Source organism: Martes martes (genome assembly GCF_963455335.1).
Source record: "Martes martes genome assembly, chromosome: 10".
Taxonomy (NCBI): domain Eukaryota; kingdom Metazoa; phylum Chordata; class Mammalia; order Carnivora; family Mustelidae; genus Martes; species Martes martes.
In genome coordinates, this window is record NC_137898.1 from 8,429,048 (window position 1) to 8,445,009 (window position 15,962).

Genomic DNA, 15,962 nt, shown 5'->3' on the forward strand with positions numbered 1-15,962 from the left:
TTTTTGTTTTGTTTCTTGTTTGATTTTTTTCTTAGTTAGTTTTTTTTTTCCTGGCTTGTTTTGTTTTGTTTTCTGTTGTTGTTATTGTTGTCTTTTCACTTTCTTTTATTCTTTTCTGGACAAAATGATGAGACAGAGATATTCACCCTAAAAGACAGAACAGGAGGTAGTACTCACTGCCAGGGATTGAATCAATGTGGATATAATGTAGATGGCGGAAGTAGAATTTAAAACAATGATTATAAAGATACTAGCTGGGCTTAAAAAAGCATAGACGACACTAGAGAATCCCTTCCTATAGAATTCAAAGAACTTAAATCTAGTCAGGCCAAAATTAAGAATGCTTTTGCGGAGATGCAGTCCCAAATGGAGGCTCCAAAAGAGTATAAGTGATGCAGGAGAGAGAGTCAGTGATATAGACAATAAAATGATGGAAAATAAGGAAGCTGAAAAGAAGAGGAAAAGATCACTACTGGATCTCGAAGGAAGATGTGGAGAACTCAGTAATTCCATAAGTGAAATAATATCAGGATAATAGGGGTCCCAGAAGATGAAGAGAAGGAGAGAGAGGCAGAAGGTTTCTTTGAACAAATCAGAGCTGAGAACTTCCCTAGTTGGAGACCAGAAACAGATATTCAAGTCCAGGAGGCCCAGAGAACCCCCTTCAAAATCAATAAAAATAGGTGACTATCTGGACATATACTAGTGAAGCTTGCAGATTTCAAAGATAACAAAAATCCTGAAAGCAGTTTGGGACAAGAGGCGCCTACCTACTAGGTAGGTCTGCTGGCAGCAGACCTGTCTACACAGACCTGGCAGGCCAGAAAGGACTGGCTGGATATATTTAGGGTGCTGAATGGGAAAAATATGCAGCCACAAATAATTATAGGAGATTACGAGTAATAACATGCTAACAAAATAAGCAATCTGGAAGAAATGGATGCATTCCTAGAGACAATAAACTACGAAAACTGAACCAGGAAGAAATAGAAAACCTGAACAGAACCATAACCAGCAAGGAAATTAAAGCAGTCATCAAAAATCTCCCCACAAACAAGAGCCCAGGGCCAGATGGCTTCCCAGGGGAATTCTACCAAACATTTAAATAAGAATTAAAACTTATTCTTCTGAAGCTCTTTCAAAAAATAGAAATGGAAGGAAAATTTCCAAACTCATTTTCTGAGGCCAGCATTACCTTGATCCCCAAACCAGACAAAGACCCCACCAAAAAGGAGAATTACAGACCAATATTCGAGATGAACAAGGATGCAAACCTGGCCCCAGAGTAAGTTCCACAAGGAGGGATTGGCGGGTGAGCCGGCCACCAGGGATCAGCGGAGCCAGCACCAATCTTGGGAGTCTCAAGAGCTCCTGGGAGCCTGGGGCTTGACCCACGGAACATTGCTTGACTCACATCTCTTATGAGGTCTGGTTCCCCTACCTATTGCTGCTATTTGGAAAAGAAAAAATTGGATTCCAACTCTTGTATTTATTTTTTTCATGTCTGGAATGTCTGTTCATTAGCATCAGGAACAGTGAAGGAGAAACAAGAGGGCTCTGCCCCTCCGCCCCCACCCCTTACCTGGCCAGAAGCCTGGTCTGTGCTGAGGGCCCACCCTGTGAAGAAGAAAGGGGCCGGCACCTGCAAGGGGCCTGCTATGGCCCTAAAACCATCTCTGCGAGCCATGGTCTGGCCCCCACGGTGGCCAATCAGCTGGGCTGTCACATTCCCGTGCACCTCTCGGGTTTCAACGGGCACCTAATGGTAACCATGGAAATAAATGTCCGACTGCCTTCCTGTGAGCCATTTCCCCGGGCCTCACCCTCAGCTGATAACGAAGCAAACCTCAGACCGAATTCCATGGCACGCCTAGGCGTTTACCAAATGTGTGCTCACCAAGGAAGTACTGAGCCCTTCATCCAGCCTGCTGTGAAAGCAGAATGGAGATGCTGGAGGAGCAGCCCCTGGGCGCTGACCTGGGTGGCTCAGTTGGTTCAGCGTTTGACTCTCGGCCTCGGATCAGGTCTGGATCTCAGGGTCTGGATCTCAGGTTTGAGCCGGCTAACCCCGCCCCATGGGGCAGAGCTGATTGGCCGAATGAGAGCACCTGACCCACGGCAGCCAATCGGAAGGCTGAGCCCGGTGCGCGCTGAGCCCACCACACTCTGGGGAACTGGTTGGGGTGTACCCAGAGTGGCCCCCACAGCGGGAGAGATGGAGCTGAGCTGGTGGGAGAAGAGGGGCCGCAGGAGGGGTGCGGGATCAGAGACTTGGGGGTCCCAGCGAGCCCAAGTGGAAAGGAAGCAGGAGCACTGGGTGTGGAAGTGATGAGGCAGAGGAAGGACGTGGAGAGAGATCTCATCGTTTGTGGAAGCGACAGGAGCAGGGATAACGGGAGGATGGGGCGCCTTCCCTCACTGGTGGTGGCCTCACGTTCACGGCCCAGAGTCTCCCACACAGTTCCATTTACTGAGGTCCCAGGCCTGGACAGGCCCATGGTTCCTGTTCTTCTGCATCACACATGTGTCTCCCCTCCCCCTCGTGTATCCTCACACCATGAAGAAAGATACAGGTCTCCATGGGCGCCTGGGTGGCTCAGGGGTTAGGCTCCCGGTCTTGGTTTCACCTCAGGTCAAGAGCTCAGGGTCCTGAGATCGAGGCCCAGCCACACGTTGGACTCTGTGCTGGGGTGGAACCTGCTTAGGGTTCTCTCTTGTTCATGCTCTCCCCACTTCCATGTACGGGTTTGCTCTCTCTCTCTCTCAAAAAGTAAACATAAGCATACAGGCCTCCCCAAAGAAACCGGTGAAAAGCTGTGAATGGCCGGGGTGTACCCTCAGTGTAGCTGGAGCCCGGATCAGCCTGCTCGGGCTGCTCTAAGGACATGGGGGGTGGGGAGCTTACACAGCAGACTTGGATTTCTCGCATTTAGGTCTATAATCCGTTTTGAGTTCATTTTTGTGCATGATGTAAGAAAGTGGTTCAGGTTCATTCTTTGGTGTGTCTGTAGCTGACCCATTTTCCCAATACCGTTTCTGAAGAGATTGTATTTCTCCCGTTGCATATTCTTGCCTTCCTTGTCAAAAGTTAATTGATGATAGCATGGGGTTTTTGTTTGTTTGTTTTGTTTTGTTTTTGCTTTCTATCCTGTTGTGTTTTTTTTTTTCTATCCTGTTTTTTGATCTATGTGTCTATCTTTGTGCCTGTGCCATGCTCTTTTTATACCTATAGTTTTGTAGTATAATTTGAAATCTGTAATTGTGGTACCTCCAGCTTTTTCTTTTTCAAGAAGGCTTAGGCTTTTTGTGGTCTTTTATGGTTCCATACAAATTTTAAGATTGTTTGTTCTAGCTCTGGGAAAAAGCTGAAGAAAAAAAAAAAAAAGAAATGCTGTTGGTATTTTGATAGGGATTGCATTAAATCTGCAGACTGGTTGGGTTGTTGGGACATTTTAACAGTATCTGTTCTCCCAGTCCATGAGCATGGAGTGTTTTCCCATTTCTTTATGTCTTCCTGAATTTCATTCATAAGTGCTCTATAGTTTTTTTTAATTAAAATTTTTATTTATTTTCAGCGTAACAGTATTCATTGTTTTTTCACCACACCCAGTGCTCCATGCAATCTGTGCCCTCCCCAATACCCACCACCTGGTTCCCCCACCCTCCCACCCCCCGCCCCTTCAAAGCCCTCAGGTTGTTTTTCAGAGTCCATAGTCTCTCATGGTTCACCTCCCCTTCCAATTTCCCTCAACTCCCTTCTCCTCTCCATCTATAGTTTTCAGAGTACAGATCTTCTGCCTCTTTGGGTTGGTTTATTCCTAGATATTTTATGGTTTTTGGCTTTGGTGCAATTGTAAAGGGGAATGATTCCTTGACTTCTCTTTCTTCTATCTCATTGTTAGTGTATAGAATTGCAATGGACTTCTGTGCATTGATTTTGTGTCTTGCAACTTTGCTGAATTCCTGTATCAGTTCTAGCAATTTTTCATTGGAGTCTTGGGTTTTCTACACAGACTATCATGTTCTCTGCCAAGAGTGAAAGTTTGACTTCTCCTTAGCCTATACGGATGCCCTTTATGTCTTTTTGTTGTCTGACTGCTGAGGCGAGGACTTCCAATACTGTGTTGAATAGCCATGGTGAGAGTGGACATCCCTGTCTTGTCCCTGATCCAAGGGGGCAGCTCTTAGTTTTTGAGGATGATATTCACTGTGGGTTTTTTAATATAACTTTTATGATATTGCAGTATACTCCCTCTATCTCTCCACTGCAGAGAGTTTTTATCAAGAAAGATGCTGTATTTTGTCAAATGCTTTTCCTGCATCCATTGAGAGGATCATATGGTTCTTGTCCTTTCTTTCATTAACGTGGTGTGTCACATTGATCGATTTGTGGATGTTGAACCAGCCTTGCAGCCCAGGAATAAGTCCCACTTGGTCATGGTGCATAATCCATTTAATGTACTGTTGGATCCTATTGGCTAGTATTTTGGTGAGAATTTTTGCATTGTTCTTCATGAATATTGGTCTGTAATTTACTTTTTGGTGGGGTCTTTGTCTGGTTTGGGGATCAAGGTAATGCTGGCCTCAGAAAATGAGTTTGGAAGTTTTCCTTCCATTTCTATTATTTTAAACAGTTTCAGAAGAATAGGTTTTAATTCTTCTTTAAATGTTTGGTAGAATTGCCCTGGGAAGCCATTTGGCCCTGGGCTCTTGTTTGTGGGGAGATTTTTGATGACTGCTTTAATTTCCTTGCTGGTTATGGTTCTGTTCAGGTTTTCTATTTCTTCCTGGTTTAGTTTTAGTGGTTTATTGTCTCTAGGAATGCATTCATTTCTTCCAGATTGCCTAATTTGTAGGCATGTAGTTGCTCATAATATTTTCTTATAATTGTTTGTATTTCTTTGGTGTTGGTTGTGATCTCTCTTCTTTCATTCATGATTTTACTTATTTGGGTCCTTTCTCTTTTCTTTTTGAGAAGTCTGGCTAGGGTTTTATTGATCTTATTAATTCTTTTGAAGAAACAGCTCCTAGTTATGTTGATCTGTTCTTCTGTTCTTTTGGTTTCGATTTCATTGATTTCTGCTCTAATCTTTTTTTTTTTTTTTTAAAGATTTTATTTATTTATTTGACAGACAGAGATCACAAGTAGGCAGATAGGCAGGCAGAGAGAGAGGAGGAAGCAGGCTCCCTGCTGAGCAGAGAGCCCGATGCGGGGCTAGATCCCAGGACCCTGGGATCATGACCTGAGCCGAAGGCAGAGGCTTTAACCCACTGAGCCACCCAGGCGCCCCTCTGCTCTAATCTTTATTATTTCTCTTCTCCTGCTGGGGTTGGCTTTATTTGCTGTTCTTTTTCCAGCTCCTTTAGCTGTAAGGTTGGGTTATATATTTGAGACCTTTCTTGTTTCTTGAGAAAGGCTTGTATTGCTAAATACTTTCCTCTTAGGACTGCCTTTGCTGCATCCCAAAGATTTTGAACAGCTGCATTTTCATTTTCATTTGTTTCCACGAATTTTTTCAATTCTTCTTAAATTTCTTGGTTGACACATTCATTCTTTAGTAGGATGCTCTTTAGTTTTCATGCATTTGAGTTCTTTCCAAATTTCTTCTTGTGGTTGAGTTCCAGTTTCACAGCACAGTGGTCCAAAATTTTCCACAGAATGATCCCAGTCTTTTGGTACTGGTTGAGACCTGATTTGTGACCCCGTATCTGATCTATTCTGGAGAATATTCCACACACACTCGAGTATATATGTTCTGAGTATATCTGTGAAGTCCATCTGTTCCAGTGTGTCAATCAAAACCCTTGTTTCTTTATTCATCTTCTGCTTAGATGATCTATCCATTTAAGGGAGGGTGTTAAAGTCCCCTACTGTTATCATGTTATTATTGATCTGTTTCATTGATTTTGTTACTAATTGACTTATACAATTGGCTGCTCCCAAGTAAGGGGCATAGATATTTACAGTTGTTAGATCTTCTTGTTGGATAGACCCTTTAATTATGATATAATGTCTTTCCTCATCCCTTATTACACTCTTCAGTTTGAAATCTAATTTATCTGGTATAAGGATCCAGCTTTCTTTCAATCCACTCACATGATAAATGGTTTTCCAGTGCCTCCCTTTCAATTTGGAGGTGACTTTGGGACTAAAATAGGTCTCTTGCAGATGGCATATCAATGGGTTTGCTTTTTTATCCAGCCTGTTACCTTGTGTCTTTTGACTGGGGCCTTTAGTCCATTTACATTCAGAGTAACTATTGAAAGATGTTAATTTGGTGTCATTGCATTACCTGTAAAGTAGCAGTTCCTGTAGATTGTCTCTGTTCCTTTCTGGTCTTTGTTATTTTGGGGCTCTCTCTTTACTCAAAGGATCCCCTTTAATATTCCTTGCAGGGCTGGTTTAGTGTTCACAAGTTCCTTTAGTTTTTGTTTGTCCTGAAAACTCTCTCTCTCTTTGTGTTCTGAATAACAGCCTTGCTGGACAGAGTATTCTTGGCTGCATGTTTTTCCCATTTATTATTCCCTGAAAATATCCTTCCAGTCCTTTCTGGCCTGCCAGGTCTCTGTGCATAGCGCTGCTGCCAGCCTTATGTTGCTACACTGGTAGGTTAAGGACCTCTTGTCCCAAACTGCTTTGAGAATTTTCTCTTTATCTTTGGAATTTGCAAAGTTTCACTAGTATATGTGGAGGTGTTGACCTATTTTTATTGATTTTGAGGGGGGGTTCTCTGGCCTACTGGACTTAAATGTCTGTTTCTGTTCTCCAGTTAGGGAAGTTCTCAGCTATAATTTGTTCAAAGAAGCCTTCTACCCCTCTCCTTCTCTTTGTCTTCTGGGACCTCTATTATCTGCATATTATTTCACTTATGGAATTACTAAGATCTTGATGTCTCCCTTTGAGATTCAGTAGTGGCCTTTTTCTTTTCTTTTCAGCTTCCTTATTTTCCAACATTTTATTGTCTATATCACTGACTCTTCCTTCTGCCTCACTTATTCTCACTTTTAGAGCGTCCTTTTGGGACTGTATCTCCATAATAGCATTTAAAATTTTGGCCTAACTAGATGTAAGTCCTTTGAATTCTACAGGTAGGGATTGTCTAGTGTCTTTTATGCCTTTTCAGTCCCAGCTAGTATCTTTATAATCATTGTTTTAAATTCTACTTCAAACATCTATGTTATATCCCCATTGATTCAATCCCTGGCAGTGAGTACTACCTCCTGTTCTGTCTTTTAGGGTGAATTTCTCTGTCTTATCATTTTGTCCAGAAAGGAATAGAATAAAGAAAGAGAAAAGACAACAATAACAAAAACAACAGAAACAAAACAAAACAGAAAAAAAAAAACAGACACAGAGCAAAAGAAGAAAAAAATCAAACCAGAAACAAAACAAACAACTAGATCTTGGTTGTGTTTTGGTTTGCTTGTTAAAGGAAACTAGATCTTGAAATAGAAAAGAAAGCAAAACCTACATATATCCAAAACTGAAATAAAATACAATGAAAGGAAACCAAAAATTATATGTATAGAATGTGTATGTTTGTATTATAAAAATTTAAAAAGAATTGAAAGAAGAAGGAAATAGCTGGAAAAAATGCCAAGGGACTAAAGAATAAAATAATAAACCCAACAAATACTATATACTCTTTCCCCAAGAGCTGAAGATTTGAAGTTCTCCATGATGGGTAAACTTCATGCTTGAGGGGTGTTCCTGCTGGTTCTCTGGGGGAGGCCCCTACTGCAATGATGGTCAGGTGTTCTACCCAGGTCAGAATTGCCCTCCCTTGTCATTGGATTGGGCTCAGTGTAAGTGGCTCCAGAATCCACTAGGTGGCGCTCCTCTGCTCCCTTTAGGCTTTCAGAGCCAATGGAGGGCTGAAAAAGGCAGCGCTGGGGTTTCCAGCCCCAGGGCTGAATGCTCGCACCCCCCAACTCTTCAGGGCACCCTCATAGACAAGCAGTCACCCTTGTCTCCATGGTTTCCCTCCTCACTCTGTGTTCACCCAGCCTCTGACTCAGCGTTGTTATCTCTGGCCCGCCACCCGGCTTGGAGTCTGCAAACATTGAGGACTCTTGTGCACACGTCTCCACTCCTCCAGGGGGAGGGAGGGGGTCTCCCCATGTTTCTGCAGCTTGCCGGGCCCCTGCTGGGAGAGCAGTCCCCTGACGCTGTTGATTTCTAGCAACCCGGAGCAAAAAAACAGTGCGGAGGTTCACTGTTTGCAGATGGCTTCTCTGCTCAGATGGTCGGGAACTCTGCTGCACTCAGGCACCCCCATTCTTTCTGTGACCCTGGGCATCCTGAGACCACATGGGATTCTGCCCTGCTTTGCCGACTGAGTGGCTTTCAGCCAGGGACATCTGTCACCAGAGCAGACTTCTAAAGGTTCTGATTTTGTGCCCCACTGCTTGTAAGACCTTGTGGTAGCCTCCGGAAATAGGATACTGCCCCTCACCCTAACCTTCTAAATGTAACCCCAGATTCCAGGTGTGGAGAGCAGAGGGAGACAGGAGAGGATTTCACAAGATTGGCAAGAGCCTCTACTGACTTTGTCATGGCAGACGTTGGCTTTGGTTTGGTTTTGACTCCGCCAAACACCCCCAGACTCCAGCTGCAGAGTCCGAGAGGCCGAGCTGGCTCTCGTTCCAGGCCGAGGGTCCGGGCTGTCTGACGGCTCCTGTTCTGGCCCCTCAGTCAGGGCCGCGGGTCTCCCTTGCTGCCCACGGTCTCCCCACAACCAGAATTACCAGAGTGACCCCGGCCTGGACACAGCCAGAGCTGGGCTGACTCCGGCAAGTCAAAGGACACAGCCACAGAGACAAAGGGAGAGAACAGCGCCCAAGGCCCAGGGCGCCCCCCGGCGTGGCCAGGCCCCGAGCCCCGCTGTGCCCCAACAGACTTGACGCCAGCCAGTTCCTGCTGCGTTTTCTCCGGTAAAGTGCTCCCTTGCTGGGCTTTATTTTATTCCATAAAAATAAGCCTCGCTATAAAACAGAATGAAACCCACAAACCAAACCCCAACACCTCCGGCACAACCAGACCCCCCTCCGTGGATAATGTCCCCGCTGTGGGTCAGGCCCTTCAACTTATTGCTTCTGCCGCTTGTTTCTTGAGAGCATGACTCCAATGAGGCCCAAGGTTGCCAAGCCCAGTCCTGCCATGCCAGCCACCACAGCGGCATCTCTGACCTGCAAGAGAGAGGAGGGGAGGTCACACTCTGTCGGGGATCCGAGGACAGGCCGTCCGTGCAACAAGAACGCTCAGTTCCTGGAGACTCACGTGCCCCTTGGCCCACCTGACAACTCAGGAGTCAACACGTACTGGCAGGGAAATGGGGAGAAGAGGGCTGGATGGGGAAAGAACCGGCGGGTGGAGGCCGCTGGCCACGGCTGTACACGGGCCCAAGGCCAACTCGACCCACTCTGTGGGTATTTTAAGCCCCTAAATCCCCAGAGGGTGGTTGTGCAAAGGACGAGGAGATGAAGGCGGGATGGCTGAGATCCTGGAGGCCATCAGGCAGCCCTTGTGGCCAGTGGGAGGCGGTGTAGGAACGGCTCTCCATGACTTACCATGTCACACCTGTGCCCCCCGGGGGAGCAAGGACCTCTCGTGTGTCCCTTGTCTTGTTCCTCGCTGCCTCCCCCACACCCGGTTCTGCCAGGCACAGGAGTGCTTTTTACAAGTTCTTAAAGAAATGAGCCAACTAGGAGTAGTAGTGAGGCTCTACTGGACATTATTGGCCATGTGGTTTCTGCAGCTGGGCGGTAGGGAGCAAGAGACTCTAGAGAAGGACAGCTGGGGTTGGAATCCTGCCTCTGCCACTTATTAGCTGTGTTTTGCAAACAACAAACGTGGAAGCCAGAAGGGGTGGGGGGTGGAAACTGTGCCCCAGACCTTCCATAAATGAAACCTTGAGCTTGTACAGAAGCCCACGGGCCTCGAGCATCCTTTGCCTGAGTGCTCTCTGGGGCCTTAGGAGACCTGTCCTGATGCGGACTTGGCCCACACTCTTCCTGACATCCTTTGGGGGCATCAAGAGCTGCCTTTAAGGTGGATCCTAGAGGTGAAGGATCCTAGAAGGCAGACTGGCAGGCCTCCAGAGGTGTCCATCCAACTTCTCCTTCTGCACATGGGGCAACTGAGACCCAGGGAGGGAATGACCTGTGCACAGACCCCCGAGTGGAGCAAAGCTGATTGAATATGTGAACTCAGACATCCTGACTCCCAGCCAGTGGTTCATGGTGATTCTCCCCTCTGGCTGAGCAGATGGTCACCCCAACCCAATGAGACCTCCAGGAAGGGGTGGGATGGTCTCAAAGAGGGCCTTACCTGCCTGCTCTCGGCCTCACCATATCTCAGGTCAGTAACAAAGTGCTCACAGTTCTTGCTCAGAATACAGTATTCCATCTCCTGACCAACCATTGCCTTCGCAGAGTAAACGATTTGGTTCACAGGTCGTGGTGTGTACTTGTCGTCCAAGAGGTTGTTGACCCTATAGTGGCAGTTCCCCACCACATCCCGCAGGCGCTCCCGTTTCACCTTCGCCCTGCTGCTCAGAACGGAGAAGATGCTGCTGGACCCGGCCCCTGGGTACTCATCTGGAATCAGAGACACCACCATGGTCATCAGGCGCTGCGGGGGAAGGCGGGACAGGGAGGGAGAAGGGGCAGGACGAGAAAGAGGACCAAGGGAGTACACTGTAGAGGTCTTGCTATTTGTGGTTTCACAAATGTGATCAGAGCATTCACAGATTTTGTTCTTTTTATGGAACAAGCTGTGAATATTTTTTCAAGTCGGTGAATGTCATGATTACGGATGCCTGTATCACTGTATTCCATCATATGGGTATAAATTGTCTATCTGATCAAGCCCTATTATTGAACATCAAGGTTGTTCAAAGATTTTGCCATTTGAAACTGTGATCATCAAATATTTACTCTTTGTTTAATTTTGTGCCCTCATACATTTCAGAAAGAGATCCAGTTTATGTGATCATACACTTTACTTTCCGTATATGACTTCATCACCTTTAAGTTTTGAAGTAAATATTATCTCCATTTGATCATCAAAATGTTGATCTTGGGGGAGGTCATCCAGACAGTGTGACCACAAGTGACCCATGAGCTGGACCCCAGTGATCAGAAGCTCCACATCCCCTGCCCCTCCTTGGAATGTGCACTTCGCTTGCCTTCCCTGCCCCCAGACCTATGGCACCCCACTCGATTACTTAGTGGGATATGGATGTATGTTCTGTTCAAGTAAGGTCAGAGAGAAACCAACTCAGGTTTCCCTTACTCAGCTCTTTCTTCCAATTGTTCTCATCATAATAACAAATATTTTGAAAATAATATTTCCAACAGCGCTTACCTGGAGGAGCCAGGTGGATCACATAACCGTTTCCCACATAGATGGCCCAGTGCTGGTAGCCATTGCGGAAAATCTCAATCAGGTCTCCAGGTTTGGGTTCCCAACCAAACTGTAACACAAAAACCCGAGGTGGTGTAAGCAGCCTTCCAGACAACAGTAGACAGCCCAGCTGGGGCCCTGCAGCTTGGCCTGGGGACCCCATTGGGTGATGCTCGCCACTTGGTGGGAGCCTGGTGTGGGAGGGAACTCCTGGCCCCTGTGGGGTCCTGATCCTGCCATCATGTTCAGAGGTTCCACACAACTGGGTGCTGGAAGCCTGGAGAAAATGTCCGTGTGGAATAGGAGAGTGGAGATTGATTCAGTGCGTGCATATTATTATGTATGCATGTGTGTGCATGCTCGTGTTGTATGGCATGCATGTGGGGGAGCACACATGTGTATATGTACATGTGGTGCGTGTGTGTTCTCTGTGTTGTGTTCCATGTATATCAGCACATACATATCAGTGTGTGCTGTATATGTTGGGATTGTGTGTGTATGTGGGGTACACTCACGTGCACATCTTTTGTGTTGTATGGGGGTTTTTGTGTGTGTGTTGGGCATTGTCAGGCACACATTAGTGTGTGTGTGTATGTTGGGTTTGCATGTATGTGTTGGGCGTACTCACGGACGCATCTGTGTGTGTGTATATGTCGGGTATGCATGTGTGTGCTGGGTGTACTTGTGTGCACACCAAGGCTGCGAGCGTGCATGTGTAGGTACATTGTACACCTGCCCCCGTGTGTGCAGACATGACCACCTGTGTGAAAACCCCTTCTGAGCCTGGGAGCCCCAGACCCCTCCCCAGCAGCCGGGGAGGCAAGTCAGCAGCTTCTCGAAACTCTGCAGGTCCTCCCCACACCTCTTGGCCCTCAGTGGCCATGGCTGCACCAGGCACTTGCTCTCCTCAGATTCTGTCCCCTCCAGCCCCAGGACACCCGCCCTTGGAGATGCCAACCCAAGGGACACGAGCTGACAGCATCCTGAGGGGACCTGAGGCTCTGTAGGGCTGGCCAACTTCTGGCCCCGAGGGGGCCTGCACCCAGCGTGCACAAAGCAGGCCTCTGTAGGCACTTTTTCCGCAGTCCTGGGGGAAGGAAGCATCACCCCGTTGCTCAGGTGGGCCTCTGAGGATCAGAGAGACAGGGTCTTGGCCCAGAACACTCAGCTGGGCAGCGCTGAGCTGCCTCTTCTCCCCCTGATTTGCCCATGCCTCCCTCCCCATCCACACCTCTTTCCTGCTCCTCAGGGCCCGGACCCCAGCCCCCAGGCTTCCACAGCGTCAGACTGGAGAATGTTTCAGTTTCGCTCCCTTCTGTGCCTGCTCTCAGCAAACCACACCCCTCTGTCCCTCATTCCAGGCCACTTAATCAGGGACCCGGGGTCAGCTTTCCTCAGTCCTCTTTGTCACGCCAATATCCAACTACCGAAGCTAACCCTGGGGGTTTCCTCTGAATTCGTGGCCTGGTCCACTTCCCACCCTCTGAATTCATCAGGACAGTCTCTGGGCCTGCCTCTAAAACCTCACAGCCTTGAGTACTATTTTTTTTTTTAATTTTATTTATTCTAGTAATCGCCACACCCGACACGGAGCTGGGTTCGACTCACGACCCTGAGATCAAGAGTCACATGCTCTTCTGACTTAGCCAGCCAGCTCCCTCAACTCTACAGCTTCTTGGCTGTACCCCCTATGCCCATCCTGGCCTCCTGTCCCTGCTACCCCACATCCAGTCTCCCCAAGACCCACTGTGGCCTTCTCAAGGGGCACATCTGACTATCACCTTTCCATGGCCTCAGGGCTCAGTGCACACACTTTGGGCAGCTCACAGGCCCTGCTGACCAGCCCTTCCTCAACCCTCCTCACCCTCCCTGCCCTCTGCCCCCAGGCTGACTGGCTTGCCCTTCACCTCAACACAGAGCTGGCTCCTGCCTTGGGTCTTCTGCACATCTGGCTTTCAAGGTCATGGTCACCTTCCCCACCCGCTCCTTTCCTCTTCTCCCCCACACAGGACATCCTTCTCTGAGCAGCTGCCCTCAGGGCCCCAGTCTGCCTCAGCTGCCACTCTCTGGGTCCCCAGGTCCCTGGGACCTGTACCTCCCTCTGCATGGATCGTGTCCTGCTGGGATTCCCTGTGTCTGTCTGCACCTCCCTCTGGGCTTTGAGCTCGCCTGGGGCAGGATGCTGGATGTTGCTCCTGGCTCCTTCCTCTCCAGGATCCAGTGAAGGGTCTGGCCTGGAATGGGGGGTAGAGGGACTCTGCATGGAGAAGGGGCTGGGGGGTCTGCGGGGCAGGGACATGGGGCCCTGCTCCTCCCCTCTCTCAGCCAGGGCACGGCAGACCCAGGGATGGTTCCCATATTGGAATCAAAAGGGGATTTTTCACTCTGAGATTCCATGTCTAACTAAGGTCAGGCCCAGATTGCCTGCACAGTGGCTGCTGGCAGTTAAATGGTCAACCCAGCTGGCCTGGAGAAGGAGAGGTTGCCCGGGCAACAAAGGCCAGATTTGTTTTGACAACAGTCCAGCCCTTGGCCCACCTCCATGATCAGCTGGGTGCAGACTGGGCTGCTCCTTCTGAGAACGGCCTCATTTCCTGGAAATGCCCAGGTTCAACTTTTTCCCCTTCAGTGCACACCAACCGGGGAGCCTGCCTGCCCCTGTCTAGACCTGTGTAGATCTGCACATCAGGGCCGACAGGATGGGAGATCAGTCGGGGCACCTGGGTGGCTCAGTCAGTCAAGAATCTGTTTTAGGCTCAGGTCTGATCCCAGAATCCTGGGATCGAGCCCCGCGTTGGGCTCCCTGCTTAGCAGAGAGCCTGCTTTTCCCTCTCCCTCTGCCTATAGCTCCCCTGGCTTGCGCTCGCTCTCTCTCTCTCTCTGTCAAATAAGTAAATAAAATCTTAAAAAAAAAAAAAAAAAAAAAAAAAGAAAGGGAGATCCAGAGTCAGAAAGCTGGAATTGCAGCCTACCTACCAAGGCAGGACAGATGCCAAGGAGGGAAGCGGAAGGGGGGGAGGATAGAACTGGGCAGGCACTGAACTCCAGCCCCCGTGAGGGAGATAGGCATATTGGGGATCTCCTCACTTCCCAAGTCCTGGAACACCCCTCACCCCCAACCCACACACCAGGTGCTTCCCAGCTCAGGTGAGCAAAGCCCCCAGCCCACCATAGCTCCTCCCCCAGGAGCCCCTGGGCCCTGTTCTGAGCCAAAGAATGGGGGAGGCTCACTGGGCCCGAAGCCCTCACTGTCCCGCAGGAAAAGGGACTTTGAAACAACTAAGACTTTTCCATAACATCCTTCTAAAGCCTTTCAAAACTCTGGAGTTCAGTGTGCCCAAGACCAGGAACCGAGACTCAGGCCCTTAGAGGAGGGGCTGCCCTGCTGCTGGAGAGCCGCAGATAGAAAGTCCCAGGAGGCTTACCTCAGCCATGGTGGTGTCTGCTGTTCAGCTGTGTGTGGACCCACTTTTATAGCAACATTGAGAGTTTTGCTTTCACTTTCCTTTTGATACTCTTTAAAAAGTACCGCATCGGAATCTGTTTTCTTGAAAGTAGGCTCATACCTAGCTTGGAGCCCAAAGCAGGACTCACATGGCTGACCCTGAGATCCAGACCTGATCTGAGGCCAAGAGTCAGACACATAACCAGCAGATTCACTCAGAAGCCATCATAAACTTTTTTTTTTTTTTTTAAATCACTGGAATGACCAGTGATTGCCCACCTCAAAAGATGGAATCACTGTGGCTTGTCCTTGAACCCAGGTCCGATCTGCTCCCTGTAGGACACGCCAGTAAACGGAGAGACCAAGTGCTGGGGCATGGAAAACGATTTTTGTTAAGAAAGCTAGCTAAGGGGCGCCTGGGTGGCTCAGTGGGTTAAAGCCTCTGCTTTCAGCTCGGGTCATGATCCCAGGGTCCTGGGGTCGAGCCCCGCATCGGGCTCTCTGCTCAGTGGGGAGCCTGCTTCCTCCTCTCTCTCTCTGCCTGCTTCTCTGCCTACTTGTGATCTCTGTCTGTCAAATAATAAATAAAATCTTTAAAAAAAAAAAAAAAAGAAAGCTAGCTAAGAGAGAAGCTGGCATACTGATGTCCCCAAAATCCACCGTCCCATCTCCATGCAGGCAGGTCTTCTAAAGGAGAAGAGGAATGAAAAAGAGACCAGCCAAAGCTTCCCCAAGGCCTTGAGCCATCAATCAAATGTCTTCAATAAACCTGGGCCAGGTTCTTCAAGCTCCCTAAGAAACTCTAAACAGAACTGATTACTGCAAGCTCATAGTAATAAAGGCTTAGGGAGTGACGTGAAAGCATGTGCCGGTTAGTTTATTTTGTGCAATGTGTTCGGTCTTAATTCAGTGTTCTCATTAAAATCTAAAGGGCAGCTAGTTTCCCATTTCGGTTTACCCCAAGGTCAGCTAGTTCCCCCAGTGCGCTTACAGCATACGAACAAGTCTACTGCGGAGTAACAAGGGAGGGAGAAGTGTTCAAAGCAAAATGAATTCCAGGTGGAGTTAGTCCTGCTACGGTCTCAAGCTACCTGGAGGCCGGCCGCCTTG

General features: G+C 48.2%; 1 protein-coding gene across 2 annotated transcripts; it reads right to left on the bottom strand.

Annotated features, from left to right (window-relative positions):
* Positions 1-8,918: 8,918 nt before the first annotated feature.
* On the bottom strand, positions 8,919-15,403 carry PLAAT4 (phospholipase A and acyltransferase 4). 2 transcript variants are annotated; one of them, XM_080817330.1, is made up of 4 exons: positions 14,833-15,403; positions 11,369-11,477; positions 10,331-10,599; positions 8,919-9,189 (listed from the first exon to the last, which is right to left on the bottom strand). In XM_080817330.1, exons 1-4 carry the CDS (start codon positions 14,839-14,841, stop codon positions 9,088-9,090), a joined length of 489 nt encoding a protein of 162 aa, XP_080673456.1. In that variant the 5' UTR covers positions 14,842-15,403; the 3' UTR covers positions 8,919-9,087. The 2 variants fall into 2 exon arrangements, with proteins under 2 accessions (XP_080673456.1, XP_080673455.1); XM_080817329.1 differs by lacking the exon at positions 14,833-15,403 and adding an exon at positions 12,401-12,520.
* Between the last annotated feature and the right edge of the window lie 559 nt (positions 15,404-15,962).